The following is a 27,833-nucleotide window of genomic DNA, read 5'->3' as shown; positions in this document are numbered from 1 at the left end:
TGGCGGTTTCCTTTCGAGAAGTTAATAAACATTAAATTAAAATATTATGTAAATACTCATCTTACAAAAGAGTAATCAAGCCCTCATATCTATGACAACTGCTTCGCAGGTTGTACTTTCGTCAAACATTAAAACATCAAAAGATAATTTGAAAACAAATGGCCATCTCTCAAGTGTTTTTATGACAGAATTTACACAAGAATCATGGTGTGTATATTAAGTGCAGCACAGTCGCCTCTCCAAGCGAAACTACGGCCAGCAATTTGGCTTCCGGGAATAAAAAATTTGCATTCGTGCAACAAAGGAGAGGTATAATTTTTCTCAATTTTCTACGTTTTCGAATATACAAAGTAACAAAGTGAACTTATTACAATGTTCTACAATTCTACACGAAACTAATAACTAAATTTGATGCTGATTTTTGTACAATTAACTCGCTTAGGACTAAGCACTTTTGAACTAGAATTGTCAAAGTTGTCATGTGCTATTAGTTAGCAAGAGTCAAGTCAAAGAAAGGCAAATTTCCGGGAATATAATTTACGATATTCTAGAATTACTTAATTTGCAACAATTTTTCTGATCGGAATTCCAAATTACTGTAGCAAAGTATAGTGATCGATATCTTAAACAACTTTTTACACATATAATTGTTTTCTTAGATGGCAAATAACAGAGCTTACTCCAGAAATATGTGTTCAGAAAGTTGTCAACGCTGTGGCAAGTTTGGCCGAGAACGAGAAAATCGTCTTGCATAAGGTGAATGAGTTCTACAAAGTCGAAGAAGATAGTGTTCATTGTCATGTTTTTGTTCACATCAAACTATACATCTGTGTCTGCCGAGATCAAATATATATTTGTATATTCTCCTCAGGTCGACAGGGAAAGAAATACAGTTCAAATTTTTAGTTACACAAGAGCGGAATGGCTTGATGTGGTCGAAATTGAATTCTACCCGGGGCAGTTTTCTGGCACGGAAGGAAATGTGAGTAATGAAAAGAGACATATTTGAATTGAAATTGTACACCCCAGTGACCCCACACACACACAACACAATCATTTTACTTAGTCTACATTGTATTTGCTTCAGGCAAGGTCATTTTCATCTGGGTTCCTGCCAGTCTGGTTCCCTTTATCGTTTGTTTTTAACACGGTAGGCTTCACCTAAATTGGATTTTCGCTCCTTTTAGCAAAATAATATTCAATTGCCTAATAATCTGCTATTCATCATTTCCAGATATTCTTTTTTGTACCGTTCTACGATAACCAATTTAACAAAAAGCGTTTGGCAAGAATCAAGCAAGCGATGGAATTGGACAAATTAGAGGAGCAATATTTAATCAGCTGATAGTTTATAGTTTCATTCATTGCAGTACCGCAGTAGGTTATTTATTTTGTACTGAATCGTTCCAATTTAGCTGTCCAAATTTGTAAACTTGTCACACATGCATTTCAACTTAAATTGATGTCATAATCAGCAAATGTATCAGTGTTTATGCATATGATATCAGTCATCAGTGAGCACTCTATAGCAAGAACCATCTGCAGATACCTGACTTGGGTGAAGTTTCGTTCGCAATCTTTACTGTCCATCCAGTTCTTCAGCGAGGTCTTTTACTTTCACTTTCTTTTTTGCTGAGCCCCAGGTTAAGAATTGTAATTACCATTTTACCTTATTATCCATCATCATCCACTGTTATCTGTCATGATCACCCATCATCATTAACCACCACTTACACTCCTACCACTAAACTTCATCTAATATCACCACAATTCACCACCAACCCACCATTATTTATCAACTACCATCATTTAAAACCATGCAGCTACCATACCCAGCCACACCACCATTAAACACTACGCATATCAAAGATACGTTCATGAAAATAATCTGCAGTCTTCTTCCTCAGTTCATCAATACTCTCCGAGTCATCAGCCCATTCCAGTACCAGGCGACGACCATACAAATGAGTACTTGTACACAATGATTTGAAGGCTCTCTGCAAAGAATGATTTAGATTCCAAAACCCCGCAAATCTTGATTATTTCCCGAGATAAGGAGAAAGCACATAGAAAAAGCTATTCCAAACTACCTTAGCGTCCTGTTTCGTGAGGAAATCAATGAACGCAAATCCTCGGTGTGGCCCAGTTCCAGACAACTTCTTCGGCAAACGAACTGTTTTTAGCTCACCAAACGTCCTGCAAAGACGAACGAATTTTTGTTTATTTTAACATGAAAGACTGTCTTCAAGTTGTTTACAAATAACAGTGCACATTGACAGCGCATTCAACCGTCGCTCTACAGTAGTTTTGGGAAACTAAATCCCCCAGGTTAACACACAAAAGAGGCAATTTATAGCGAAATATCTTGTAATATTATGGCTTCCTCACCCGAACAGTTCTCGAAGTTCCTTTTGAGTGGCTTCGAACGGAACATTACGAACCAAAATCTTGGATGATTTCTGTTTTGCGACAGATGACGTTTTTCTTTTTGCAATTTCTTTCCTGGAAGAACAACAAAGCATTTAAAATTAGCCACAATATTTTTCTTCGATTTACTGAAATGTCTTAGCAGTACGCTAATGAAAGCAAAAGAGATGCTTACGTTTGTTTCTTGTTGGACATTTTTAATTCCAAGTTGTGTCCATCTAACTCGTAATTCTGTTAAAAAAAGGCGAAAATTAACAATTTGGTCCCATAGACGCTATATTCACAATGTTTCTGCAAATTGCTTCAGAAATATACCTGTAGGGTTTTGATCGCATTCATGGCTGATTTTTTAGTTTTATACTCGACAAAACCATATCCCATTGACAAAATTGCACCTAAAACCAAGCATATAAACTCAGAGAAACATAGGAAAACTTCGCTGAAGATGTTTACGGTTCAAAAGATACCTTTATTCCTTGAGTCTTTCTTCTTGGCAATGGTAACATTAGAAACTTTTCCAGCTCCACTGAAAAGCTAAAAAATGAAAATAAATTAAGAGTTCTGTGATCAAATTGCAGAAGAATTGTAGAAAACAGCGAGAGATTGACGCGAGGTACCTCTTTTAACGAGTCTTCCTTTGTATCAAAGTTCAGATTTTTAACAAATATAACATGTCCATCTGCTTCTTTATCAGAATCTAAAATAAATATAACACACGCTCTCGGAAATTCGGTTCCCAGAGATGAGCAAGACGTAAGGCAAATCTGTGCATTTTTGAATCATCACCTGAGCCTTTTTCGTTATCGCTTTCGTTCACTTTTTCATCCGTGGCTTCGCTTGGCTGTTCCACATCAAAGACATCCGCTGGGGCCCATTCCAGGTAAAGTGGCACATTATTGAACTAGAATAAGATATATTTCTCTTTTGGATAAACTGATAGAACTATCCAGTATAAATAAAGTTAGTTTAGTTTAGGTTTCCTCCTGAAGTAACACTGGATCAATAAGAGATGATCCTTACTGGATCACTATGAAGAACAGTTTAGAACTGATAGAGTTATCCAGTATAAACAAAGTTAGTTTAGTTTAGGTTTCGTCCTGTAGTAACACTGGATCAATAAGAGATGATCCTTACTGGACCTCTAGGAAGAACAGTTTAGAACTGATAGAGTTATCCAGTATAAATAAAGTTAGTTTAGTTTAGGTTTCCTCCTGTAGTAACACTGGATCAATATGAGATGATTCGAACAGTTGATCATGCAGTATATTTATCACACCTTGGTGTAAGCAAGTTTTTCGAAAGCTTTTGCGGCGCTGCTCAATTTTTCAAATGCCACTAAAGCGGTGACTCCTGACGGCGGCAGAACGAGCTTGCTCAAATGACCGAATGGTTTGAACAAGTTTTCAAGATCTTGTAATTTGGTGTCATGTTGAAGGTTTTTAACGATGATCACCGTCTTGCTTCGCTTTGCATCAGGCTATAGAAATAAAACAGAAAGTTTCATACAAGAAGCAAGCCTGTTTTACCATGTTGGTCAACACCAGCACGTACAAGAATACAAGGCAATGTTTACCTGTCCAAATGCATCTAATTTCACTCCGTGACTCATGAGAAATTCCCTCGTTTCGGCAACGACTTGAGTTTCACCAAGCGCCATTCGCAGAGCTAAGCCTCCTTTTGACTGAACGTCAAGGACATCGCTTTTGTTTGACTTGTACCTGTCCGCCATTATCTCAGCGACCGCGTTGACGCCAAGAAACAGCGCATTCCAGTTGTGGTCTTTAGCTTTGAGCGACGCCACCTTTTCTGTCTTTCTCTTCTTGAAGGATGACGTTTCAATGCCATCTGAAAACAAACCATAACAAATATTAAAAACCATACCATCAGCAATTCAAGTGTCCTTAAACTTAACAACTAATATACCCCGTAGAACGAGATTTTAAGATCAAAAACATCGTATAAAAACCTTTTTCAACGCCGTCTTTGCCTTCTACACCTCGTTTTGGTTTTGCAGGCAAGATGTGGAGTAATCTTCCTTGAAATACGTGTCCATCCAACTCGTTAAATGCTTCAACGGCGTGTTCGGGCATCATGAAGGTTACGAAGGCAAAACCCATGGATTGGTTGCTGTTTTTATCGATAGGAACAAACACCTCAGTCGTCGGCCCGTATTTTGAAAACAGTTCTAACAATTCCTCTTCTGTGCATGCGTAAGATAGATTTCGAAGGTACAATCGTCCAGTCTAGAGAGGAGAAAAATTAATCTTATTTGACATTCAAGAAACCAATTGCTCCCCTTTGTCTTTGACAAAATCCATTACAATTTCATTATAAAATGAAAGAAATAACAAAGAAATAACATAATATTTATTCTTTCTCTATGTTTAGTAGTTTCCCAGTGATTGAAATTTAACTAAGTATCTAACCTCAGCAATAGACAAATCTTTGTTCTCGGCCAATTCTTTGGCGTTTTCTATCCAGGGTGGTTCATTCTCTGTCTCATTTTTCTTCATTTCTCTTCTTTTATCCTCAAACACTTCAATGTATCTTCCCTTGATATAATCTTTATGCCTCTTGAGTGCTTTCTTCAAAGCTTCCTTGCTCTCCAGGTCAACATACGCACGTCCACTTGGCCTATTCTTGCTGTCTTTTGGCAAACGAATGTCGACGGTTTTAAGCGGGGATAAAAACTCCTCTATGTCCGTTTTCTTGGCGTGAAATGGAAGTCCTCGCAGCTTGATGGTAAATTCAGATTTTCTTTCAAAATCCATGGACTTATCATCATTAGTTTCGTTTTGATTCACTGTTGTTTTTGTCTCGTGTTTTTGTGCTTTCTTTTCACTTTTTTCCATGTCATCATCTTTCACCTTCTTTCTCTTCTTGTCTTTCACTTCATATTTCTGACCACCTTCAATTACCTTCTTTTCCAGATGAACTTTCTTCTTAAGATAGTCCATGTCAGACAAAGCAACATTTGTTGCTTCTTTTGAACCAGTTTGCAGCTCATCAATGTCCACTTCCAACGGCTCATCTTCAGGCAACAAAGAATTTATATAAAAAGTGTGAAATTGAAAACAAAATAATAAAAATTCTAATGCCACTTTAAAACTCCATTATAATGCACACACTACAGTCAATTAGTACCTTCATTACCATTATTGTTTGACTCATCATCATTGTTGTCGTCACTGGAATCCTCAAATTGCAATTTTTCCTAAAATTAATATTGGCTCCCTTTAGACAAGTCTCATTTTAAGAGTTTTCATCTTCTTAACAACATAATTGTGACACTATAGTTCTCTGTGAAGATTGACAATGTGTAATTGCTTATTTATCATAGGATGAAAATGAATACATTCACAAAACCTTTGTTTCAACTTGTTTCTCTTTATTCCCCACGTGTTCAACCAACTCATCATTACTCCAAAGTTTCTTCAAACTTCGACTTTTATGCACTTCTAAAAACTCTTGAAAACTGCTATCATTCTCCAGCTCATCTGACAACAAAGCACTTCCCTTTTTCTTCTTTTTAATCTCAACAACCTCTTCCGATTTTCCGCCATTCTCTTTCCCATCCAATTCCTTCTTTCTCTTCTCGGTTCTTTCCAATTTCTTCTGAAAAGCTGAACTCTTCTCCGAGTACTTACTCCATGGTCTCGGCACAGATTCGTCGCCTAAATCCTTACAAACATCAACCTGTATCTTCGAAATATCGATGAAAGTATTATTGAAGTGTTTTAAAGCTCTCTGTGCTTCTGTATGCGTTTTAAAACCGATGAAGGCAAACCTTCGGAACACACCATTCTTTGTAAACTTCAACTTTAGGTCCGTAATCTGGCCCATCTCCTCAAATATCGACCTCACTCGCTCCTCAGTTATATTCTTTGGAAGGTTCTTTACAATAAGACGAGACATAATTGTGTAAATCTGATTATTTCTCTTCAAAAATCCGGCAAAATCATAAACATTTTCTTCTTCAGTCTTTTAAAATCATAAAAATAGTAAAACGTAGTGATGGGCGATACTTCGATACCAAGTATCGATACTCACCGATATTTATGATTTGCAGTAAATATCGATACTTGACCAGTAGCTGCAAAATTTCGATACTGAGCCTACAGTATTTTAGGTCAGCGTTTTCCACCAAAAAGTATAAAAAAATTGATTTATTTTTTTTTGTTCGTCACTTTTTTGTTCCTTAGTTCTTTAATTATATGCTACCAATCACAATAATTTCTGCCCATTTTTCATTTCGCGAAAAAACAAAGGGAAAAGCCAAAAATGTGAGTGGATAAATGCACGTTATGGTTTGGTATATGAAATTACAAACTGTAAAAAACGGCTCAAATTTCTGGTATCGGTATCGAAATTTGGTATCGATACCACTACAAATTGTCTGGTATCGAAGCGGTATCGTATCGATTTGAAAAAGCTGGTATCGCCCATCACTAGTAAAACGTCGTGTAGGACACATCGGGATTTTTTCGGACATCTTAGGATATTTAGGGACTTTGTTACTCGGGGTTTTCACAGAATTACAGTTGACAACAGTGATCCCATTTGATCCCATAATTGGAACACTAATTAGTGTGTTCCCTGGTGTGTTCCACTGAACCTTTATTAGACGCACTAAATGCTGAAATCATGGACAATAAGAACAAATTTCAAGGGTTAAAAAATCTTCATCAAAACTTGCACTCAAATGGAGGATTCTCAAACATAACTTTTATAAACAATTCATCCTGTATGGATGTGAAACAAATTCCCATAGGAAATGATTTAGCTGCTGTTGGCAGTTTGGAGGAACAATTTGATACAAATTTAATAAAATGCACTTCTCAACGGGAAGCAAGTAAAGATAATATTGTACCAGGGTCAAACTCCTTGCTGAAAGCTGTCAAAAATGTTTATGTTAAGAATGATGTGTATCTGACAGAGCCGAAGATTTTTGTTGGGAATATAAGTTACAAGCTGTCGACCCTTCAGTTGAAGGAATTCTTCTCAAGTTTTGGAAGGGTTATTTTTGCTCAAATTGTTAAAGATAAGGTGAAGAAGAGGTCAAAAGGGTAGGTGGGGTTGAAATACTAGTTATGGTCGCAACAGATCTTGAGGATTGATGGGATTTCTTGTTCTTTCATTGAGGTATGGCTTCGTGACATTCAGTCGCACGAGTGAAGTTGAGAGAGTATTACAAGCATCAGATGATGAACTTATATTGGATGGGCGGTGGGTATAATACTGCAAAGATATTATCATATCACCATGTTAATCACCATCGTTAGTACCATGATCTGTACCATGACCATTGCCATCAGATGATCACCATTATCATCACCACCATCATCAATTGTTTCCCAATAACATCATCATATTACCATGAACATCATTACTATCATAATCGATCATCATTAATTACCAACCATTGATCATTCAACATTTCAAAGATTATTCTCTTCTTTCAGAACACTCAGAGTTAACAGAGCTGAGAAAAAGAGAAGATGTAAGCATGCAAGATTCCGATAAACTGTGATATTTTTATTCTTTTCACAAAGCTCATATAATAATTATACTCACAAATTTAAAAACTCTGTCAATTTGACAAAGATCAACTTGCGCTAACATGGCATGAAAAATATGTAAACTCATTGTAAAGCCATATCATTTTTTTCAGCAAGGGCAATTCAAGAAAATACAGAAGAAAAAAATCCGGAAAAATCAATAGAGGTGTGAATGCTATCTGCAGTTGTTTAACACATCAAGAAATTATGCTATGGTTCCCTTCATGTCTTCTTAAACATTTCAGAATTTTGTTCAAAAATACATGGAAAGCAGTGAAATCTCAGAATGTGAGATGGATGATGGTGATAATGAAGAGACTGATGTTAAGATTTATCGTCTTAATGATGATATATTGCTCTATATTTTTATGTTTTTAACTATCAAAGAACGTGTCAAAATTGAAAGAGGTATATATTTGTTCCTGCCTCAGATTGTCTTCCTTCATCTCTCCATCATCAACTCCAACCACTCTCCTTCATCTCTTCATCATCTCTCCAACTCTCCTTCAGCTCTTCATATTACAAGTCCATATCATCCCAAGCTTGCTTTACCTTCCAGACCTCAACACTATCTGTCTAATCTTCACGACACTCGGTCTATTCTAGTTTGTCAAAGATGGCGTCAACTTGCAAGACAGACCTGGTTGGTTCTAACGCACTTAGACTTCAAAGACGTGTTTGTGCCTTTCCAGGGAACAGGAGGTCTGTCAGCTCTGAAACAACTACCACAAAAGCTTCTTGTATTAACTCAACGATTTTTTTCTTCAGGACTAACAGACCGTATCTTGCTCTCGCTCTTCAAAAGAGGTTGCCAAAATCTAAGATCTCTCGACTTGTCTCATTCCTCAAGACTCCTTTCCGACTATGCCCTTTATATGATTGGTAACTATCTTACATTTTTGCCCTGGTATTCTTTCTATAGTTTACTAAGTTTTTCTCAATTTCCTGTGTCTATTTCATGGCTTTGTAAAGGTCAAAACTGCCCGGAGTTACAAGAGGTCAATTTATCTGGTGTTAATGCAACAATGAAGTCGTTGAAAGAAATGAGCGGCAATTGTAGGAAGCTAAAGGTATTTTAATGCATTAATAACTCCACAAACTAAATGAAAAAAGAGGAATCCTTGAGTCTTATCCTTCCCGACTAAGAATTCATAGAGTTTTTTACGGTGTCTGTAGAAAATAACATTGCAAAGATGTTACGAAGTTGGGGAAAAAGCGTAAGTCGTGTGCCTTATCTTGAACGTGATCATTCTTCTTTATAATCCTGTGCGATCCTAAGATAGATCATTTTATCAGGCTTTGGTGGCTGTTCAAACAATGCTCGGATCTCGAATATATTGACGTCGAGGGAAATATCAGAATTACTGGACAGGTAGAAAAATGATAAGTTTAAATAATTGCCGTTGATTACAGCTAATGAAACTCAGAAGAAATTGAATATTTCTGACAGTGCTTCTTCATGCTGACGGAAAAATGCAGAACAGTTATCGCGGATGATTGCATGAAGGTGTGATTTCTAATACTCGATGTTTTCAGAGCATAAGACATCTTTTTAAAGACTTTACTTTATCTTTCCTTGTCTTACAGTTAACAGACGATGGTTTGGGACATCTTGCAAAAAGATGTGGCTATTTACAAGAACTCAGCATTTCAAATTGCATGTGTTTGACAGATAGCGGGATTTCTGATCTCTTTATGCGTTGCACGAAACTGAAGCGACTTTCCTTTTGTAACTCTTCGAAGCAAAGTACGGTAAACGATTGAGAAATAATTGAGAAAGAAAAGTTTGTCCGCAATTAACGATTCACACTTTATTTTTTCAGTCACGACCAACAGCTTACTAGCGCTACGACACTTGACTGAACTGGTTAGTAACTATATATAAACACATTCGTTACCAAATTGTAACTGAATTAAAGAATATAGTTAAGAGCTTTCATAAATGGTTGCAAAGATCTTAAATCCCAACTGGACTACCTAATTCCTTTCTTTCAATCACTCAGGAGGAGCTCGAGTTAGCGAAGCAAGATCCGGTGAATGATTCAGTGATGTTTGTCATTGGTTCAAACTGCGTTCATCTCAGGTAGTTTAACAGCGTATAACGATGTGAAAAGAGGAACGATTTCCATGAACTTTTCACGACATCATTTCTTTGAAGGGTGTTGGATCTAGAAGCTTGTCATCAGGTAACGGACAAAGGTATTCAGTGTCTCGCCTCGTGTTTTCAGCTTGAGAAATTGGTCATAAGCTATATGGACGAGGTATGTGTAGAAAACCAGAGTACCTTCAGCAAACAGCGGTCCAAACAGTTGCCCCAACAGTGTTTAGCATCAAATGTGGTAAAACAACTGCCTAAATAGACAAAACACTTCTCGACGTTTCGACCTGAGGGCTTTCGTCTGGACTCTGAAGAGTTAGTATGATACTCAGTTAGTATGATACTAACTCTCCTGACGAAGGCCCTCAGGTCGAAACGTCGAGAAGTGTTTTGTCTATCTAGGCAGTTGTTATACCACATTTGATGCTAAGTTGTTCAAAGACGCTGCCACGCTGCTCCTTGGTTATATTGGAACTTACCAACAGTAGTTATACTTTCTTGGTTCTTTCAGGTAACAGATGCTAGCGTGATATCAATAGCTCAGAATGGAACGTTACGAGAATTTCACGCGCGATCTTGTGTGAACCTTTCTGACAGAGGTGAGACTATTATTCCACGTTTCATCCGATTTAAGATTTTTCATAATCCAGCTGCTATAACTGTGTACATTAGCTATGCTTTAAGCAATATAGCATAAAATAACAACCACTGCAGGTTATTCTAGACCGTTGTACCAAGAGTGTGTGTTCATATAGTTATTACATCTTCTAGCTGTTATGCAAGTTGCCTTGCACAATCCCTGTCTTCAAGTACTGGACCTCAGTGGATCGGACAGGATAAGGAATGGGTCGTTGACTATTTTAGAGGAGATTCTTGGGGACAAAGAGGGTTTCATTTTGAGCGTCGGAGGTTGGTGGTCATGCCTGACAATGACTTAATGATGTTGCTAATGATGGTGATGTTAATAGCAGTAGTGCTGGTAGTCAGAATTATAGTTTGTAAAAATATGTATCTCATTCATACCTTTGCATTCCAGGCACTGCTGTAACAATGGACCAGGTGTTAGCGACGAAGGAAAGTTGTCCCAGCTGGGATATTACAACACAAGACTTATCAGATTATCATTTACGAACAGATTTTGATCCATACATGGACATGGGTCGTATAATGCCAGAGTACAGCGACTCAGATGAGGAAGGTCCCTTCCAGTTCAACGGAAACGCTGGATATGATGATGATGATGCAGATTATTATCTATCAGCAGATGATCCTTCTGCCTGGGAGTACCAGGAACAATGGATGTCGTGAACGGTGTCGCAACAAAACACCAGGAAATGGTCTTTGCTTTCGTCTTGAGATATTATTGTGTGACTAGCATATAAGATCTTAAGGTCTTACCCCAGCTCCAGTGAGGAAGATCGTTACTATTTTGCGTAGCATGTTATGATGTTAAGACAAACGCGACAAGACAATTTAAAATAAAATATTTCGTTCATATTGTTGTTATTTTGCTTATTTCATCCTCAGAATCGCGCGTGGCTATGCACAAAAGCTGATCGTTCAAGAAACGTTTTGATGATCTGCGAGCAACGCTGGTACATGATATTGTTTGGTTGAGTCAGAAGCTCTTACTCCGTAGAGACAAAATTCATGTCTAACTGAAGCACTATTTAATTTATATCGAGTCTACGAATTCTTTCAATCCAATATTTATCATTTTAACCATTCACAGCATTTCCAATGTGGTCCATTTCAGTTTCATGATGATTCTCAGATCCTTTGAAGTACAAAAATGAGGTTATATAGTGGAATAACGAACAATTACCTGCTTACAAAAAGCTTGAAACAGGTGTTAGCAAATTTTGAAGAATTTAAGCATAAAACCCGTAATTACCTCTTGACGATCTGAACAACATCTTCATCATTTAGTTTGTGTTCTTTGCCAACCTTCTGGGGATTGTGTTTAACGGATGATCCCCACACCAAGGCGCTAAAAAATTAAATAGGTTGCTGTTAATATTGTCAGATGTGGCTAAAAGAAGTTTGATTGAAAACACAGCCATTGTGGATCAGTTTTGAGTGATGCTGTAGCTTACTGTTTAAATTCCTTGATAATGGTTCGATGGAGACGATTGCAAAAATCTTCCACTGTGATCATCACGTCGCGAAGAATGATGGGTGAGTTATAGTCTGGAAGCTGACCTTTTGGTTTGGTGTAGCTGAAATGAAGAGGGTGAGATCATGAACAACACAGCATGGTAGGACCAATATTATCAGCATACTTCATTGCTATACATCATCATCCATTATCACCACTTATCATCCATTATCACCATTTATCAACAGTTACCACCTATTATCACCAGTCATCACCTATTATCACCAGTCATCACCTACTATCACCAGTCAACACCCACTATCACCAGTCATCATCCATTATCACTAGTCATCACCCATTATCACCAATCATCACCCACTATCACCAGTCATCATCCACTATCACCAATCATCACCGATTATCACCAGTCATCATCCACTATCACAAGTTCCACCATGAGTCATAACTCCCATCAACCATGATAATCACCCAAATGTTACAACCTACCACTACCCATCATCAACCTTACTATCACCTCATATGCTATGCACCAGCCTAATGTACTTACACGCGAGTGAGGTTCAGGTAGTCCCAAAGCTTCTCAAGGAGATCATCAAAATTCCACTTATGATGAGCTGATATTGGAACGCAATGAGGAATTTTGTATATGATGTCCAACTCCTAACAAACAATATAACCGAGGGAAAATTATCATTCGATGATACATCTTTGGAGATTTTGGATAAAGAAAGTCAATGTTCACCTCAATAGAGATTTGATCAATCTTGTTCAGCAAATAAATGCATGGAATGTAGACTCTAAATTTATACGAAAACATGGTTAAACTTTTCAATGGAAACAAGATTTACAAACTCCTTCAGGATTTGAGAGTATTTTCTTCAGTAAATTGAGCAAATATACAGTTAACTGTCTAATCAATGTGATAAAAGCCCACCTATTTCCTTCAACAACATCAATGAGATCATCCAATGTCGCATCTTCTCGTACAGTTATATCTGCATTAGCAATTCTGTATTCACTCAACACTGTCCTCACTGTATCAATATCTAGCTCTGACTGAACGCACTAAACACAAAAATAAACACATGAAAAACAGAAATATGAAAGCTTGAACTAAATCAATAAGATTCATCTTCCCACCCTGACGTATTCACCAACGCAATAAGAACAGAACAACTCACTGTTGTTTGAAAATTAATTCCTCCTTTCTCCTTCTTTCGGAAGGAAATATTTGGCGGTTTTTTGTTCAGCCTTAAAAAAGTGGTATTATTCATATTATTCGTATATCATTATATATTTAAACAAATCCAACAGTTATTTGTTGTGACAAGAGATTTGAGTATATGGTATATAAGTTCATAGTGTAGGTATGTACCTTAGTCCAAAACCTTCAAGCTCATATTCAATCAATTTTTTATGACCCAATGGTTTGAGAACATCAAGCACTATGAATATGAGACTGCATGTCCTTGCAACTGCAAGGGAAGGAACAAGATTTTTGAATCATCACAACTTCTAGTTTAAATCCACGACAATAATAACATGAATTATACCAGCAATGACTTGTCTTCCCCTTCCTTTGCCATCTTTAGCACCCTCAATGATTCCCGGCAGATCAAGAAGCTGGATCTTTGCTCCTTTGTAACGAATCACACCTGAAAAAAAATTATTGTATAATCTATAAAGGTACCCAATGAGGCATAGAGGGATGCTCCCAATAAGGATGTGGACTCACACCAGTTTCCAAATACCCTTCCAAACCTACCTGGCACTGTCGTCAAGGTGGTGAATTCATACGCGGCAACTTCAGAATACACGCCAGCAAGATTTGTGAGTAAAGTTGATTTTCCAACTGATGGAAATCCTAGATAATTGAGATGCATTATGACTTGCTTCATAAGAATGGCCATTGGAAGTTAACCTGTTAAGCTATTTTCTGAAAATGTGGTTAAAATGGAGAACTGTGAGTCAATCAATGAGGTAAAATGTGTGGATAGATTTATACCAACAAAACCAACTCTTGCATCTCCTGTTTTGGCCACATCAAAACCTACAAAACAAATAAATTTATTGTTAAAAATAATCTCTGGGCGTTTGAATGATATTGATGAAATCATAAAAAAGTACAGCACCTACCTTCCCCTGCAGGACCCCCGCCAGATCCCTTGGGGGTGATGAGCTCCCGGCGTAACTTGGCCAACCGAGCTTTCAGTAAACCCAGATGGTTTGCTGTGGCTTTGTTTCTCTGAGTCTTTGCCATCTACACATCAAATGCAAGACTACGTCATTACATAAACTGATACACTCCATTCAAAAATGAACAAGCAAAACCAATGATATATTTAGGACTTTTTCACCAGCAATTCACTATGACAAACCTCATTTTCAATTTCGGCAATCCTCTCTAGGATTCCCATATTACTTTCTTACAACGTAAAATTAGAGAAAACACAAAAAAAAAGAAACAAAACGAAATATATTCAAACACCACTCCTCCACAGTTCAAGATGGAGTCTAAAAGAAGTTAAAGAACCAGTTATATATGCTCTCTACATGACGTTTCTTAAACACACCGCTGGCTCCCTCGTAATCTGGTGGTGGCGCCAAACTCGGGAAATACAAAAAAATTTCAAGAACGCCGGTAAACCAAAGTTCTTTTTTCAAAAAGAAACCAATTTCAATCCTGCACAATCCGTGAATAATCCTTCATTATGTCTGCGAACCAAGTTAGTTTATGTATTATCTGTTATCTAAACTTTATGTTTTCATTACAAAATAACGAAATGATAAAAACGTTATTATTTATTTTAAGGAAAATGAAGAGGCACCCTCTTCGCCTGACATCCATTTTGAACCAGTTGTAAATTTGGCAAAAGTTGATGTCAAAACGTTTGAAGAAAACGAAGAGGAAATGGTTAAATTGTAAGCGTGGATTGCTTGAGGTCTTCCGATGCACATGATAGTCGAAAATTTATGTAGTTTTATGTTTGCTTTCTCAGGAGAGCGAAGTTATTTCGGTATATTATTGGTCAGCATGATACCACACCAGAGTGGAAGGAACGGGGAATTGGCGATGTTAAAATATTGAAGAGTAGAGCGAAGCATTCGTACAGGCTAGTTATGCGGCGTGAAAAGACATTGAAAGTGTGCGCAAACCATTTGTGTAAGTGCTCACTAAATACAATCATATTGGATATTTTCACATGCGTTTAATATATTGGTGGCTCACATGGTCATGTGGATATAAATGTTTAAGAAAAAAAAATACATGAGGCATGTTGATTTTCCGTCGTTGTACATTCTTATACTCTCTATTAACAATTGGTAGCTCCCAAATTGTTAGTGCTAACAATTTGCATCATTGCCTTTTGAAAACCATCATCAAACTGATTTGGTGGTGAATTAAGTGTAGCCCATAACCCCACTGTAAGACTAAAAGACCACCTTCTTTGAATAAACTTCCCAAACACCAGTGTTTAAACAATTTTAACTACTTATAGTGTCGAAAGACATGGAACTTAAACCAAACTGTGGTAGTGACAGAGCATGGGTGTGGAATGTAGCTGCAGATTACGCAGATGAAGAACCAAAGGCAGAAACGCTGGCTATTCGCTTTGGAAATTCTGAAAGTATGTAAACTCGAGACTTTTACACTTTCCCACATTTTCTTTCACACCATCTCATAAGACAAATGTTAAATTTAACTTTCAGATGCAAAAAAGTTCAAAGAAGTGTTTGATAAGTGCAAGGAAAAGGTTGGATTGATTGTTAGTGATGCAGAGAGTGAAAAACTAGCAAATGAACTTGAGAGTTTGAAAGTAAATGACAAAAATGAAAAACAAACAGGCGAAAACGAAGTCGATAAACAAAATGAAAATTCAGGAGAAGGAACCAGTGCAGAAACTAATGTGGAAGAACCTCAGGATAAAGCAGAAGATACAACGAAGAAATCCGAGACTTCAGCAGATAATCCCCCGGATAATCCATCAGATGATCCACCTGCAACCCAGGATAACCCGGAAACCACTGATACCCCACCGTCTGATCAATAAAACTTCTACTGGACTATTGAACTTCTCTTTATAAAATATGTCTGCTCAGTACATTCTTATAAGATTTTAAATATCCTGAAAGGTTTCTTAAGTAACTTGGCATTTATGATAGTTGAAATTGAAACAGTTTTGTAAAATTGTTGGGTTTGGAAGTGTAAAAAATATTGGTGTGGTATATGAATTATAAATATGATGCTATACGATTTTGACTTTGTATTGACATGATTTGATGGAATTTGGTTGGAATAAAAGATCCAGCAGCTTTTGGGGTAGATCAGGGTCCAAACTAGCAGATCTAGAACCAGTTAAAAAACCTAAATCAATTACCAAGCTAAAATTAACCCAGAATTTTATTTAAAATTTCTACAAATTCACAAAGGAAAGCAGGTGTTATGATTTTGATTAGTGGGAGGTGGATGCAAAATGTTAACTACAAAATGATTAATGATTTCACTCTGAAGTTTCACTTTAGAGCTCTTCTTTTTCTTTACCCAAATATTCACTGAATGATGCCAGGATATCCAAACGACTTTTAAACATTGCTTTCTTGGCGTCGCTTATTTTTTCATTCAAGAGTTTGTTGACTCTGGCAGTTTCACTGCTAACAAACTCCACTCCTTTCTCCTTAATTTTTTTCATTGTGCTCACGTAAATCTTTGCCATTTTCATGTTCTTTTCCTCGACGGCAGCCATTGCTTCTTCTGCCTTGGCAATGAAGCCATCATATTGATCTTTACCAGCTTTCAGAAATTCTGCAGCAAGTTTTTCAAAGTTTTCTAAAGTATTTGGCTTGCCTGACCAAAAAAGACATACCATGTTAGAGTTACTATGCAAGAGACGATAAAACACAGTTTGATTGCAAACCATGATCACTTTCTGAAGAAAGTAAGCAACCACTTACCTAACCACAAACCACCTTCTGACCGAATAAACCTTGCTAAATCATCGCTTGTAACACTCTGAGTATATTCAATTGGTTCTGTATGTCCTTGCTTAAACAACTTGAAAACAGGATAGTCATCTTTGTTAACATCAAACCGTTCTCTAAGATCTTCGTTTTCTTTTTCACCATACTCTAAACGATTGAAGATCGAGACTGATCAACATTATTCCTGCTTGCTCAATCCTGTTGTAATCTCTTGCAAAGAAATACAAAGCATTTGAAAGTCTATACTCCACCTGACACACCAACTTCAGCTACCAAAAGGTCAGACTGTGACCCAGCTTGCTCAGCAAACTTTTTAAACTCTTCCTCTTTCTCTCCATAAGCATATTGCTTGTCAAATTTAACTAAAACTACCTTGTGATTTCTTATCACCTTCAAGGTAAGGAATAGAGTATAATAATTATTGGAAAATTTTCACCTGCATGACAGATCTTTCCTAAACACTGATCAGGACACGATATCTTTCCTTTCCAACACCTGTTTTATTCTTTTCAAAACATTAAACATTATGTACAAGAGTGCAAACAAAAGTTCATTAGATATACGAACCTTGTCAAACGTTAAACTATCCAATGAAACGACACCCTTTGTAGCTAATGCTACTGATGAGAAAATATTTCCCAATAAAACAAGAAAATAAAACCGTTTAAAACCTTCCATATCTGATCTCTCCCTGCACCTGCTTGTTGCACTTTTGTTCACCACGCGCTGGTAAAACATATACAGCTCAGTGCTTTAACTACGATGGCCTTCCGAAGTACAGTTCGGAAATTTCCGATTATGCAGGTTTCTATTAAGCAGGCTTCCAAGTTATTTATTTCAAACGTTTGTACGCCACACTGAATAGAAATTATATAAAAGGTAATAAGAAAACATTGGGACAATTTTGAGTCTCAAACTAGGTCCTAAACACAGAAGAGTTGAACTTTTGTATATTCCGAGTATAGCACGAAAAAGCACGAGAAATTAATATTAAAATATGCTAGTACCCACGCCTTCTTGTTCTCTCTTCAATTTCGGACGAAATAATTTTCAAGATGGCGTCTATTTCAAGAATATTTACTCGCATGTTTCAAAGGCGATCATTCGCTACAGCGTCTGCCTCTAGTCTTGGCGGAGAAATGCTAGCCGAAGAAGTACATGCAGCAGGTTTGTGTGCCATTTAAACTGCTACAGCCCGTCTACGATTTGAGAAATTTAGACGCAAAGTTGACAATCTTTTATAAACGTACTTGTAAAACAGGCACAACCAAAACATGGAAGCTTATATCGCTCTTCGTCGCTGCCCCTGGCATTGCCTTTTGTATTTATAATGCTGTTTCCCGAGAAATGGAGCATAGTGGACATGAAAGAGCGGACTTCAAAGAATTCTCTCATTTGAGGATAAGAACTAAGGTATTATTATAAAATAAAATGGTAAAAGTCCTTCCTGTACCAACGTTTTTCAAAGAACTTGCTTCCAACTACCTTCCCCCTGGCTTGCAACCCCACAATAGCTTAACTATTACATCCTTCATTTCAGCCTTTCCCGTGGGGTGATGGCAACCACTCATTATTCCACAATCCACATGCAAATGCTCTACCTGAGGGCTTTGAAGAAGAAGGACACTGATAAATGACTTGATTATTTAGACATAAATTATGTCAACTAGATATTTACAAAAGCATTGTTATCTTGTACAAGTTGAAAATAAATTTGTTATATTTTATGAAAATGGTGGTTTTTTATATCAAATAATCTCAACTCTATGTGTAAATGTTTAAAGTTTTTTGATAGCACAATGCCAATACATGTGGCAGAAAATATTTCCACATTTGGTTACTGTGAAATTGTAAACATTTTGATACAAACGAAAAAATATGTTGTACATTTCGACAAACCACTGAAGCGTTGACAGGATGCAATATTCAGCAACATCAAACTAATAAAATATGCAAATCAAAAATATTGTAAACAGTTTCATTGTAAATATAGTCAAAATAGAAAGAGGTATAGGTTGCAAGTAGACAAGCGATAAAGATTCCGTATTTGTCGATCAGCTAATTAAAGTCCTACGTGGTAGGTGTTGAAATTTGAGCACGTTTTGATAAATCTACAACATAATTTGTAAACGATTAACGATATGCAAAGCTTGCAAATCCGAAGAGGTATTTTATGTCTATCAAAGTCATTAAATACTTTGACAACGCTTCATCGTTCAGAGACACTTTCACATCGAACTCGCTCAAAGCAGTTTTGTTTATGTCTGGTCAAACGTTATAGAACTACATTCGTCGCAACGTTTTCGAAGGCAAGAAAGTTTCGCAGACTATTTCTTCTGTTTGGACATAAAGACAGATGCATATTTAGGCCGGTAGACTTGGGTGTTTACAAAATGGGTTAGTAGAACCATTTGTGCGATTCCTTTTGAGAATAATCATCCCAATTTCATAGAGTATTAGCGTGAAAGTATTTTAGAAATTCTAGATTACGGGAAGTCATTTTGCAAGTGAATCAATGAAACAGAATGAAACTATTTTAATAAGTTATATAACTTAAACCTGTAATTTAATATGCACTAATTGCACTTTGTAAATTATGCTGTTATGTGGGGGGTCAGGGGTGGGTGATTTGATGAAGTCTTCCCCTCTCCATCCTAGAGGATGTGGGGTATATCTTCTGCATATAGCATAATTAGATTGGTCTGTTTCGTCAATCATGGTTTCAAATTCCCTCAAGACTTCTAGATACCAATGAAGTGAAATACCTTTCTCATTAAACTCAACAGGTGTGTCTGAATCAACAATGGCTGGTTCCATGGTGGAAACTGTTGCGTGCAAGGTGGATGACATGAAAGATGGAGAGTAAGCATTTTGAATCATTATAATTGCCAAGGTTGTTCGCTTTTTTGTTGACAAGGAGTAACCATAGTTCACATTCAGGCTTCCTAGAAACATGATTCTCGCCTTGAGTGTTGTTTAATGATTTCCTAGAATGCGGCAGATTGATATTGGCGATGGTGGCCATGCGCTTTTGGTCCGCGAGAATGGTGCCTACACAGCAGTTGGGTATAAATGCACCCACTATGGAGCACCATTGATCAAGGGTAGTCTGATGAATGGTCGAGTACGCTGCCCTTGGCATGGGGCATGTTTTAATACCACAACTGGTGATATAGAAGACTTCCCTGGTTTGGACTCAATTCCCAAGTTTGAGGTATCACTGGTCTTTTGCAACTTCCCTCCCACTTATCCCATTCACAATTAAGCAAACTAATCCCTATCTTGAGAGAATCAATTGAAAACCAAGCATTCCTCTGATCCTAACAAAGAAACACATGTTGACTTATCTGATAAATTTTTAATCGAATAGCTTGCCAGATTTAATAGAATTTAAATTTGCAATGCCCTCACAGAGGAAATCATCAAATGATTTATTTACCTCCAATTTCTGCAATTCATCTAAATTTTGAAAAATTATTTTCAATTAGACGCAAATTGTTGATGGCAATGTGATCGTCCGTGCAAATCCGGAGGTAAGTTGTCTCTGAGTCTGTCAGTTCTTTTTTCTGGAACAGAACTTAAAATAATTATTTGAATCATTAAGGACTTGAAATCGCACAAGAAAGTCGCCAAGATGTGTCAACCGTCGCCCGGCGAAGACGCGAGAACGTTTCTTTTGATAGGAGGAGGTGGGTTTGCCGGCGTTGATCGATTTGTTTAGCTTGGCGTAAAAATTTCATCTTTCTCCATCCAAACTGAAATTTTTGTACGGAAATATTTTTCCAAGGTCCTTCCTCGCTCGAATGTGCCGAGACGTTGAGGAAGAATAACTTTAAAGGTAGAAGAACATGAGCATCGTTGGTCTTCCCCTGTTTCCAGAATTGTTGAAATCATTTCTTTTTGTTTTACAGGGAAGATTGTCATCGCAACAACTGAGGATGTTTTACCCTACGATAGACCAATGCTTAGCAAAGTAACTTTCTTACTTGTTCCAATATGAATTGCTTGACAATCCACTCTTTATTATCCTGAATCCATCTACCGTTGTAATTGTTTAGATGTTACAAAAGAAAGGCAGCGAGATAGCTTTACGTTCGAAGGAATTTTTAGACAAATACTGCATCGAAGTGGAGCTCGAAAAGGAAGTACGAACGAAAGAATTTTCAGTGTACATTTTGTTGTTATAACATCACAAGGCATCTCACAAGCCTTCTTTGTTATCAAGGCAAGCAAACTGGACGCAGAAAAAAAGGAAGTCACGTATGAAGACGGTTCAACAATGAAATATGATAAATTGTTTATTGGAACAGGAGGAACGTAGGTTTTCTTCTCATACGAAGCTCCCTATACGTTTTTTTCTGGAAAACCTGTATGTCAAAGGTGAAGAATGGTTCTTGATTTCTCAAAATTCCTTTCATTTCAGTCCGAGGGTTATGGATGCCCCAGGTGGGGATTTACAAAATGTCTGCTACTTGAGAAGTCCAAATAATGCCAACGCAATAGGTAAAGACTAAAGTTCAGCGACACCGGGCGTTAAGCGTGTTTGTTTTCACCAATTGTTAGTTATATTCATATATTCTTATCTGTGTATAGCCGCCGCATGCAAAGACAAGAAACTAGTTGTTATTGGCACTTCATTCATCGGTAAGAATGCAAAACTAACTCTCGGCTAGTTCAGCCTAAATCAAGAGAGAAACATCTATTTTGTAAACTAAGAAGGAGGAAAGATCGATTCAATGTAATCTGGACTTCCCCTAGGCTGTTGTTCATCGTGTATCTTATGAAAAACCATACCAAACCATTTGTTTTCAATCTGATTTACCGTTTGTGATTGCTTCAGGTTTAGAAGTGGCTGCGTTTGGTATAGGAAAAGGTGGAGCAACCAGTGTTGATGTTATAGGTCAGTCACCCACACCATTCGCAAAAGTTTTTGGCCCCGAGATTGGTGCTCGTTTCACGCAGGTTTGTCGAGACCTTCCGAAGGTATGTCGACCTTGGATCGATCGTTGATACATCTCAAACATTGTGTTTTTTCAGATGCATATGGAAAAAGGAGTGAAGTTTCATTTCAACACATCAGTTCAGGAATTCAAAGGTTCTGGAGGAAAGGTGTGCAGCTTTTTTTCAAAGACTGCTGTGCTAAAGTGTGCTTATGCCAACCTTTGAAGTTTCTAACAGAGGCACGGTCTCAGATGTCTTGTGTATAAATTCTTGTTTATTTGTACCTTCAGTTGGACAAAGTGTTGTTGAAAAACGGAGAGATATTGAACGCTGACGTTTGTGTCATTGGAATAGGTAAATTTTTCGATGACTTATGGATTAACATGTTTCAATGCTGGACATGTTGAAGTTAATAATGAAGAGATTGTTCGTTTAAGGTGTGAATGCGTCAACAGGTTTCGCAAAGGATTGCGGGGTTGAGACTACCAGGAACGGCAGTATTGTTGTCGACAAGGTGGGTGGAAGATGATGCAACCAGGGTGTGAGGGTGAAACCAGAATGTGATGCTGCAACTAGGGTGGCACTTAACTCCCTTCTCATTCCATTTCTTGCAGTTTTTAAAAGCACGTGACGATATTTACGTTGGTGGCGACATAGCCTCGTTCCCGCTCAAAATGCTGGGTGGCAAACACGTGACCATTGGCCACTGGCAACTCTCCCATGCGCATGGTTAGTAAGGCAGTCTAAAATGCACCATCTCCTGGTCAATTGATTGTAACGAATCTCAACAATGCTTAGTCAATAAATAAGCTATGTCGTGCACCTGTCGTGCTGTGGTGAAACGTATTAAATCTCACTTCAGGCAGGGCAGCAGCCTTGAATATGCTTGGTAAAAATCAAGAAATCGACACGGTCCCATTCTTTTGGACAATGCAATACGGAAAGAGCATACGTTACGCAGGTACAGCGGTTACCTTACACTGGTTTAATATGCTTGGTTTGTTTAAAGCTCAATTTTCCGCTCCAACAAAAGCTTTCAAGTCGTTTACAACGAGTTTTTTATTGGTAGTATCATATTAATGTTGTTAAATTGTTTATTGTTTTTAAGGTCACGCTGCAGAATTTGATGAGGTGATCATTGAAGGAAGCGTCGAGGAACTAGCCTTTGTTGCATATTACATCAAGTATGAAGGACGACGTTCTCAGAAGTGAACCTAGTGCTGTTATAGTGAAGGTTAATCGTTGTTGCTCATTTTTTTCTCAGAGGTAAAGACGTTCTGGCTGTTGCTACCGTAGGTCGAGATCCAATTGCAGCTCATGCCGCGAATCATCTTTACAATGGCACAATGCCGAGCGCTGATGAAATCAGGTATGCTATTTTATCCCATGCCATCCCACTTTGCCCCTGCTCACCTCATTCTATTCCACTCACTTAGTCCCTTGTTATCCTAATTGATCCCATCCAAAATAAGTTTATCCCCTCCCACTTTATCTCATCCTATCCTACTTGATCCTTTATCCCATCCTATCATACTTGACCTCATCCTACTAAGTCCCATTCTATCCAACTCTAAGTTACAATTATCATTCGTGAATGAACAGTGCATATTCAACGTCCGTCGATTTTGATTATTCTTAGAACGGACCCGGCAAGATGGCATCGCGCTGTATCAGCCTAATCTGATCAGGATCTACGAACAACACGAGAAATCACGCAACAACAGTACTCACTCATCTTTCTTTTTATCAACGGACTGAATATCGTGTCTTCGTCTAGGAAAAAAGAAGATGGATATTTGCCATTTCACACATTATAGAAATAAAATAGAAACTTTGCAATTGTACCTCTGGAGTTAAATTTTAGTTGTGCATGGAAAAAGAAATGCAAGTAATGCTTCAGGTAACCTGTCTACTGCGTTTCCATGACAAACGTTAAGACGTCACGAAAATATTTCGGTCAGAATTCCCTACCGAACCGAGCTAGATATCCGAAGATGCGAGTTCAAATCCCGATCAAGACAACGAAATTTTTTTGTGTCAAATCATGAATTTTATATGTCCATACCTTATTCAGTTGTATCCGATGTTACTGTGTCTGATGGTGCCGTCTCTGATGGTGCTGCCTTTGATGGTTCTGTGTCTGATGGTTCTGTTTCCGATGGTTCTGTTTCTGATGGTACTTTTTCTGATGGTGCCGTTTTAGATGGTGCTGTTTTGCTTTCATCTCCCTCCTTGTTTCTTAGCCATTTAATGGCGGCAAACAGAGAAGCGATAAGCGGCAAAGACATTGGCAAAAACAGAGGAATATAAATTGCAAATCTAGAGAATTGAAAATAAACTATGAATTAGCATTGACGACCAGGCAACCTAAAGTCTTCTATGCCGCAGAAATACCACGTCTGATTGCAGAGTAACTTATAGTTGTAATGAATGGGTTTTTAAAAGCCCTGCTGCCATAGATTTCACTGAGAGAGATACGAAAATGAATGTTAATATTTATTCATACTTTTGATCGTCTGGAAAGTAGATTAACTCCAGCATGGATGGATCAAAAAACGCTTTTTCTAAAAAAACACAGCAGAGTTTACAAGAATGCACAATGCTGATCTTTCATGCCATGGATTGATTAAATACCTGATGATTTGATTGCTGCCTTGGCTGACATGAATGCAGATGTAATGTTCCCTTGTGATAACATATGTTGGCACTGAAATAAGATTTTAAAACAATTTCCTGGTCAATAAACTCACACATTGTCATTGCCATTTTTTTGAAGGAGTTCTTGGGTTTCTTGGGTACCTTCTTTAGGAACCATAAACCTACTCAGACCCAGGGTTCTTCCTTGATTTGCAGAGGAGGAACCTTGGTTATAGCTGGTTACATGATATGGTAAACTTACAAAGGAAGAGATAAAGTAATGTACACCTATATGGTATGAAATTTATCTTACTTCTTTGATGCTTTGCAAGGCATTCTCAATTTCCACCTTGATGTTGTCATCGATGATCATGTTTTTAACCTTATCCATCAACTGTGTAAGAGAGGTCAATGTCTTGGCAGAAGATGAAAGATATTCCATTGTTTTCACTAGCAACAAGTTATCAACTTCCTAGGAGATTTTCAAGTGGTAGAACACAATGAAGTGACTGCATAGTTCGATTCAAAACTGATTATAGAAGGCTGCATTCGCTTACCCAATTTCTTGCACCAGAATTCACCACAGTTGAAATTAAAACACCATTCTGAGAAGTCTAGAAATGGATACATTGTAGGACTACAATAAGCCATATATGTTGTGTTATAGCAATGTTACTTCACTATGCAGAAAACAAACATTAAAATCTACTAACCAGTGGTTTGATGCCAACCAGCAATCGTATTTGTGTTAGGAAAACTTTCATTATGGCTGTCAGGTCAACTGTGATTGTCCGAGGAGCTGAATCATTCGCTTCATTTCTGTCATAAACATTATGAATGAGAACACCTCCCCATCTAGGACTTAGGAAAGCATTCGTAGGACTGTATGCACCTGGACAGATTGGAATACAGATTTCTCAGAAATTGTGTAACATTAGACTTCCATGTTTGACGTCATTTATGTTCAAGAGTTGAAATCCCTAAAATTTCATGAGTCCCTAAAATTTATGTTCAAGAGTTGAAACATCCTTTCTAATGAAAGGATGTTTCAACTCTTGAACATAAATTTTTGCAACTCTTTGTATCATAATTAACACATTTTGAACATAAATTTTTGCAACTCTTTGTATCATAATTAACACATTTTTAACATCATACCATCAACATCTTTTAACTTCAATGGTGTCTGCTTCTTTGGTGGGACGAAAACGATGAAATTTAAACTTGGATTTAATGAAACAAAGGAACCTAGGATGAAGGGTTGACTGTGTTAAAATTGTTAATTATTGTGATAGTATCAAGATTTTAGCATGTGAACTGGAAAGGGTGAGTATTGACCATGTTTTACATACCAAGCTTTCTTTCTATGGGGTTAATCATATGTGGAAGATCTTCTGTGTCTAAATAATTCACTTCACCATCTGTCTTAGGCTTCAAATTGACTCCGCTGTAATGAAGAATCTAAGAAAGATTCCATGAACAATAATCATTCTCTTTTTTAAAACCTTGAGATAAAATCTGTATCAAGTGGATTACACTCTACCTGAGAGTCAACTGACACATCGAAATAAGATATCTTATTGATGAAAGGTTGCAAAATTTCTAGAAAAAGATGGCACCATGGTATGGTACTATATATTGGTACATACAGTATCAGCTAGGTTGTGAAAGGTTTACCAAACTGGTTCATAATTGCCTCCTATTGAAATAATTAATAAACCAGTTAATCTAGAATTATAATTTTTCATCATTCATTTTACCAGCTATTGTTTCTTTGATGTTCCAGTTGAGAATTCCTGTTTCAGGCTCGTCATTGATTAAGCTGAACGAGAGATGAAATCCTGAGAACAAAATTGACAAAGGAAATTAATCAGGTTACATCAAATATCCACTTGAAACATTGCTTGAACATTCCAATACCTGTTACTGATTTCAAATCTCTAATTTCATCAATTCCCTCATGAAGATCATCGCTGTTCTTGTGTTGATAAAATGCATCTTTTATGACTTGTTCCTGGATGAACACCTTCTTGGTGACATTTGCAATTACATCAGAAAGATGGGTTGGATCTGATGGGTTAAATCTTAATTTAGTTGGAGGAATGTTGGTATAGTTCAATAAACCATTGAACTTAACTTACCATCATTATGGAGGATGATAGCATGCCTGTATTTACCAACAAAACATTGAGCATAACGAGCCAACTTTGACAGCTCATCTTGTTGTGATAAAACAATGAATTTATACTCGATTTTCTCAGCATTTGACTTCCATAACTCTTGGATGCTGTCATCAAGTGCTAAAGAAATCAAACATGGATTTAGCATGTGGATCTGGCAATTTTTCTGATCTAAATTGAAAGCATTACTACCTTCTAAATTTACTTCATTGACTAATAAGCGAAGTGATTGCTTTTCTTCGACATTCACTTCTCTGACATTTATGATAAATCTCAGATCAACAGGATGATTCTCTTTTACTTCCGAGTTCAATTTCTTGGATAATATGCTCATAAAATCCTTCCTCTCCCCTGGCTGTTCAAAAATTATTGTCAAAGGAATGTTGATGTTCGTCTATAAGGACAAAAATGCATTTATGTCCCCAATTTCAGGTTAATAACAGCGGTCAAATCTACAGCGAAAATGGTCATTGCTTACGTTTACATACCTCCAATTCGCTCAACTTTAGTATTTCGTGATGTGGGAGTGTAGCTCTGTAGACCTTTGTCGTATTCCACCACACAGGAAAGCCAATAACCAACACAACTCCGACCGATATTAGAGAGACCACAGCACGTGATTTTCTCTCGTCTACAAAGAAATGCCGCAAACGCATGTCAAATTATGCTCAAATACTACAGAACTTTATATCTACAAACTTCAGATAGCATCCTTAAACTACGAATCATTGTTCACGCATAATCATATAGTTTAGATGGAAAAAAATAGACATTCTAAAGTCATTTTTAGCCTTTCCTACCATTTTCGTCAGCCATCTTGCTTCTTTTCCGGAGGGGCCGCTAGCGTTGAAAATTAGAAAATGGGGGGAGCGTCTTCAATCTTTGTACCATAA

General features: G+C 37.3%; 9 protein-coding genes across 14 annotated transcripts; 5 read left to right on the top strand and 4 right to left on the bottom strand.

The window, feature by feature from the left end:
* The first annotated feature begins 82 nt into the window (after positions 1 to 82).
* On the top strand, positions 83 to 1,369 carry LOC114523530. The gene is made up of 5 exons (XM_028544488.1): positions 83 to 303; positions 658 to 756; positions 872 to 982; positions 1,088 to 1,150; positions 1,235 to 1,369. Exons 1-5 carry the CDS (start codon positions 205 to 207, stop codon positions 1,343 to 1,345), a joined length of 483 nt encoding a protein of 160 aa, XP_028400289.1. The 5' UTR covers positions 83 to 204; the 3' UTR covers positions 1,346 to 1,369.
* On the bottom strand, positions 432 to 6,561 carry LOC114523524 (probable RNA-binding protein 19). Of its 2 annotated transcripts, XM_028544481.1 has the most exons (16): positions 5,794 to 6,561; positions 5,572 to 5,641; positions 4,854 to 5,458; positions 4,394 to 4,670; positions 4,001 to 4,272; positions 3,704 to 3,904; positions 3,214 to 3,328; positions 3,045 to 3,124; positions 2,895 to 2,961; positions 2,743 to 2,822; positions 2,603 to 2,658; positions 2,389 to 2,502; positions 2,091 to 2,196; positions 1,874 to 1,997; positions 1,550 to 1,632; positions 432 to 767 (listed from the first exon to the last, which is right to left on the bottom strand). In XM_028544481.1, the coding sequence occupies exons 1-15, from the start codon at positions 6,340 to 6,342 to the stop codon at positions 1,580 to 1,582; spliced, it is 2,769 nt and encodes a 922-aa protein (XP_028400282.1). In that variant the 5' UTR covers positions 6,343 to 6,561; the 3' UTR covers positions 432 to 767; positions 1,550 to 1,579. The 2 variants fall into 2 exon arrangements, with proteins under 2 accessions (XP_028400282.1, XP_028400283.1); XM_028544482.1 differs by lacking the exon at positions 432 to 767 and having other exon boundaries at positions 5,581 to 5,641.
* A 68-nt stretch (positions 6,562 to 6,629) lies between these two features.
* On the top strand, positions 6,630 to 11,547 carry LOC114523588 (F-box/LRR-repeat protein 7-like). Of its 2 annotated transcripts, XM_028544562.1 has the most exons (19): positions 6,630 to 6,710; positions 7,345 to 7,493; positions 7,570 to 7,653; positions 7,890 to 7,927; positions 8,099 to 8,151; positions 8,231 to 8,393; positions 8,592 to 8,687; positions 8,754 to 8,867; positions 8,958 to 9,055; positions 9,162 to 9,202; positions 9,282 to 9,357; positions 9,436 to 9,492; positions 9,573 to 9,732; positions 9,809 to 9,852; positions 9,989 to 10,068; positions 10,144 to 10,246; positions 10,595 to 10,682; positions 10,855 to 10,992; positions 11,120 to 11,547. In XM_028544562.1, exons 1-19 carry the CDS (start codon positions 6,642 to 6,644, stop codon positions 11,389 to 11,391), a joined length of 1,923 nt encoding a protein of 640 aa, XP_028400363.1. In that variant the 5' UTR covers positions 6,630 to 6,641; the 3' UTR covers positions 11,392 to 11,547. The 2 variants fall into 2 exon arrangements, with proteins under 2 accessions (XP_028400363.1, XP_028400362.1); XM_028544561.1 differs by lacking the exon at positions 6,630 to 6,710 and having other exon boundaries at positions 6,769 to 7,493.
* Positions 11,548 to 11,555: 8 nt separating this feature from the next.
* Positions 11,556 to 14,717, bottom strand: LOC114523589 (developmentally-regulated GTP-binding protein 1-like). 2 transcript variants are annotated; one of them, XM_028544563.1, is made up of 13 exons: positions 14,581 to 14,717; positions 14,339 to 14,462; positions 14,208 to 14,252; positions 13,968 to 14,066; positions 13,756 to 13,857; positions 13,578 to 13,677; positions 13,384 to 13,453; positions 13,137 to 13,267; positions 12,945 to 12,999; positions 12,750 to 12,862; positions 12,180 to 12,302; positions 11,978 to 12,073; positions 11,556 to 11,860 (listed from the first exon to the last, which is right to left on the bottom strand). In XM_028544563.1, the coding sequence occupies exons 1-13, from the start codon at positions 14,617 to 14,619 to the stop codon at positions 11,854 to 11,856; spliced, it is 1,104 nt and encodes a 367-aa protein (XP_028400364.1). In that variant the 5' UTR covers positions 14,620 to 14,717; the 3' UTR covers positions 11,556 to 11,853. The 2 variants fall into 2 exon arrangements, with proteins under 2 accessions (XP_028400364.1, XP_028400366.1); XM_028544565.1 differs by lacking the exon at positions 11,556 to 11,860 and having other exon boundaries at positions 11,974 to 12,073.
* A 74-nt stretch (positions 14,718 to 14,791) lies between these two features.
* On the top strand, positions 14,792 to 16,445 carry LOC114523590 (ran-specific GTPase-activating protein-like). Its single transcript, XM_028544566.1, has 5 exons — positions 14,792 to 14,928; positions 15,015 to 15,124; positions 15,202 to 15,365; positions 15,703 to 15,831; positions 15,914 to 16,445. The coding sequence occupies exons 1-5, from the start codon at positions 14,914 to 14,916 to the stop codon at positions 16,252 to 16,254; spliced, it is 759 nt and encodes a 252-aa protein (XP_028400367.1). The 5' UTR covers positions 14,792 to 14,913; the 3' UTR covers positions 16,255 to 16,445.
* A 156-nt stretch (positions 16,446 to 16,601) lies between these two features.
* Positions 16,602 to 17,975, bottom strand: LOC114523711 (endoplasmic reticulum resident protein 29-like). The gene is made up of 4 exons (XM_028544726.1): positions 17,750 to 17,975; positions 17,434 to 17,572; positions 17,156 to 17,329; positions 16,602 to 17,048 (listed from the first exon to the last, which is right to left on the bottom strand). The coding sequence occupies exons 1-4, from the start codon at positions 17,918 to 17,920 to the stop codon at positions 16,723 to 16,725; spliced, it is 810 nt and encodes a 269-aa protein (XP_028400527.1). The 5' UTR covers positions 17,921 to 17,975; the 3' UTR covers positions 16,602 to 16,722.
* Positions 17,976 to 18,229: 254 nt separating this feature from the next.
* Positions 18,230 to 18,915, top strand: LOC114523751 (cytochrome c oxidase subunit 6A, mitochondrial-like). Its single transcript, XM_028544781.1, has 3 exons — positions 18,230 to 18,349; positions 18,444 to 18,595; positions 18,723 to 18,915. Exons 1-3 carry the CDS (start codon positions 18,238 to 18,240, stop codon positions 18,810 to 18,812), a joined length of 354 nt encoding a protein of 117 aa, XP_028400582.1. The 5' UTR covers positions 18,230 to 18,237; the 3' UTR covers positions 18,813 to 18,915.
* Positions 18,916 to 19,148: 233 nt separating this feature from the next.
* Positions 19,149 to 23,854, top strand: LOC114523547 (apoptosis-inducing factor 3-like). 3 transcript variants are annotated; one of them, XM_028544509.1, is made up of 21 exons: positions 19,149 to 19,259; positions 19,464 to 19,579; positions 19,969 to 20,044; positions 20,174 to 20,396; positions 20,671 to 20,715; positions 20,787 to 20,871; positions 20,970 to 21,020; positions 21,094 to 21,155; positions 21,241 to 21,327; positions 21,408 to 21,499; positions 21,606 to 21,685; positions 21,776 to 21,826; positions 22,023 to 22,144; positions 22,220 to 22,291; positions 22,414 to 22,477; positions 22,561 to 22,637; positions 22,738 to 22,852; positions 22,986 to 23,084; positions 23,232 to 23,307; positions 23,388 to 23,492; positions 23,763 to 23,854. In XM_028544509.1, the coding sequence occupies exons 2-21, from the start codon at positions 19,576 to 19,578 to the stop codon at positions 23,800 to 23,802; spliced, it is 1,626 nt and encodes a 541-aa protein (XP_028400310.1). In that variant the 5' UTR covers positions 19,149 to 19,259; positions 19,464 to 19,575; the 3' UTR covers positions 23,803 to 23,854. The 3 variants fall into 3 exon arrangements, with proteins under 3 accessions (XP_028400310.1, XP_028400311.1, XP_028400309.1); XM_028544510.1 differs by lacking the exon at positions 19,464 to 19,579; XM_028544508.1 differs by lacking the exon at positions 19,149 to 19,259 and having other exon boundaries at positions 19,300 to 19,579.
* LOC114523549 (GPI transamidase component PIG-S-like) lies at positions 23,805 to 27,817 on the bottom strand. The gene is made up of 16 exons (XM_028544511.1): positions 27,741 to 27,817; positions 27,429 to 27,571; positions 27,133 to 27,334; positions 26,902 to 27,060; positions 26,681 to 26,830; positions 26,521 to 26,601; positions 26,304 to 26,362; positions 26,113 to 26,221; positions 25,919 to 26,008; positions 25,474 to 25,652; positions 25,318 to 25,374; positions 25,074 to 25,232; positions 24,758 to 24,830; positions 24,630 to 24,687; positions 24,189 to 24,442; positions 23,805 to 23,896 (listed from the first exon to the last, which is right to left on the bottom strand). Exons 1-15 carry the CDS (start codon positions 27,754 to 27,756, stop codon positions 24,190 to 24,192), a joined length of 1,788 nt encoding a protein of 595 aa, XP_028400312.1. The 5' UTR covers positions 27,757 to 27,817; the 3' UTR covers positions 23,805 to 23,896; position 24,189.
* Positions 27,818 to 27,833: the final 16 nt, after the last annotated feature.

This window comes from Dendronephthya gigantea, unplaced genomic scaffold (genome assembly GCF_004324835.1).
Source record: "Dendronephthya gigantea isolate DGI-Jeju-01 unplaced genomic scaffold, DenGig_1.0 000028F, whole genome shotgun sequence".
NCBI classification, from domain to species: domain Eukaryota; kingdom Metazoa; phylum Cnidaria; class Anthozoa; order Malacalcyonacea; family Nephtheidae; genus Dendronephthya; species Dendronephthya gigantea.
This window is presented reverse-complemented; position numbering and strand designations above follow the sequence as displayed.

Excerpts from the sequence above, each read along its gene's own strand:
- LOC114523530 (XM_028544488.1), top strand. The coding sequence starts at position 205 with ATGGTGTGTATATTAAGTGCAGCACAGTCGCCTCTCCAAGCGAAACTA. Across the intron at positions 304-657 it reads ATTTGCATTCGTGCAACAAA|AGATGGCAAATAACAGAGCT; the intron begins GGAGAGGTATAA and ends AATTGTTTTCTT. Across the intron at positions 757-871 it reads AGAAAATCGTCTTGCATAAG|GTCGACAGGGAAAGAAATAC; the intron begins GTGAATGAGTTC and ends TATTCTCCTCAG.
- LOC114523549 (XM_028544511.1), bottom strand. Across the intron at positions 26,831-26,901 it reads TATCATCCTCCATAATGATG|ATCCAACCCATCTTTCTGAT; the intron begins GTAAGTTAAGTT and ends TTAACCCATCAG. Across the intron at positions 24,443-24,629 it reads TACTTTCCAGACGATCAAAA|ATTTGCAATTTATATTCCTC; the intron begins GTATGAATAAAT and ends TCAATTCTCTAG.
- LOC114523711 (XM_028544726.1), bottom strand. The coding sequence starts at position 17,920 with ATGTTTTACCAGCGCGTGGTGAACAAAAGTGCAACAAGCAGGTGCAGG. Across the intron at positions 17,573-17,749 it reads ATAGTTTAACGTTTGACAAG|GTGATAAGAAATCACAAGGT; the intron begins GTTCGTATATCT and ends CTTACCTTGAAG. Across the intron at positions 17,049-17,155 it reads AGAAGGTGGTTTGTGGTTAG|GCAAGCCAAATACTTTAGAA; the intron begins GTAAGTGGTTGC and ends TTTTTTGGTCAG.
- LOC114523589 (XM_028544563.1), bottom strand. The coding sequence starts at position 14,619 with ATGGGAATCCTAGAGAGGATTGCCGAAATTGAAAATGAG. Across the intron at positions 13,858-13,967 it reads CACCTTGACGACAGTGCCAG|GTGTGATTCGTTACAAAGGA; the intron begins GTAGGTTTGGAA and ends ATTTTTTTTCAG. Across the intron at positions 12,074-12,179 it reads ATTATCAAGGAATTTAAACA|CGCCTTGGTGTGGGGATCAT; the intron begins GTAAGCTACAGC and ends TTAATTTTTTAG.
- LOC114523524 (XM_028544481.1), bottom strand. The coding sequence starts at position 6,342 with ATGTCTCGTCTTATTGTAAAGAACCTTCCAAAGAATATAACTGAGGAG. Across the intron at positions 5,459-5,571 it reads AAACAATAATGGTAATGAAG|ATGAGCCGTTGGAAGTGGAC; the intron begins GTACTAATTGAC and ends TGTTGCCTGAAG. Across the intron at positions 3,329-3,703 it reads AAAAACTTGCTTACACCAAG|TTCAATAATGTGCCACTTTA; the intron begins GTGTGATAAATA and ends ATCTTATTCTAG.
- LOC114523588 (XM_028544561.1), top strand. The coding sequence starts at position 7,072 with ATGGACAATAAGAACAAATTTCAAGGGTTAAAAAATCTTCATCAAAAC. Across the intron at positions 8,394-8,591 it reads ACGTGTCAAAATTGAAAGAG|TTTGTCAAAGATGGCGTCAA; the intron begins GTATATATTTGT and ends GGTCTATTCTAG. Across the intron at positions 9,493-9,572 it reads TCGCGGATGATTGCATGAAG|TTAACAGACGATGGTTTGGG; the intron begins GTGTGATTTCTA and ends CTTGTCTTACAG.
- LOC114523590 (XM_028544566.1), top strand. Across the intron at positions 15,125-15,201 it reads GAAGAGGAAATGGTTAAATT|GAGAGCGAAGTTATTTCGGT; the intron begins GTAAGCGTGGAT and ends TTGCTTTCTCAG. Across the intron at positions 15,832-15,913 it reads TCGCTTTGGAAATTCTGAAA|ATGCAAAAAAGTTCAAAGAA; the intron begins GTATGTAAACTC and ends TTTAACTTTCAG.
- LOC114523547 (XM_028544508.1), top strand. The coding sequence starts at position 19,324 with ATGCAAAGCTTGCAAATCCGAAGAGGTATTTTATGTCTATCAAAGTCA. Across the intron at positions 21,328-21,407 it reads AAGTGGAGCTCGAAAAGGAA|GCAAGCAAACTGGACGCAGA; the intron begins GTACGAACGAAA and ends TTTGTTATCAAG. Across the intron at positions 21,686-21,775 it reads AAATAATGCCAACGCAATAG|CCGCCGCATGCAAAGACAAG; the intron begins GTAAAGACTAAA and ends ATCTGTGTATAG.
- LOC114523751 (XM_028544781.1), top strand. The coding sequence starts at position 18,238 with ATGGCGTCTATTTCAAGAATATTTACTCGCATGTTTCAAAGGCGATCA. Across the intron at positions 18,350-18,443 it reads CGAAGAAGTACATGCAGCAG|GCACAACCAAAACATGGAAG; the intron begins GTTTGTGTGCCA and ends CTTGTAAAACAG. Across the intron at positions 18,596-18,722 it reads ATTTGAGGATAAGAACTAAG|CCTTTCCCGTGGGGTGATGG; the intron begins GTATTATTATAA and ends CCTTCATTTCAG.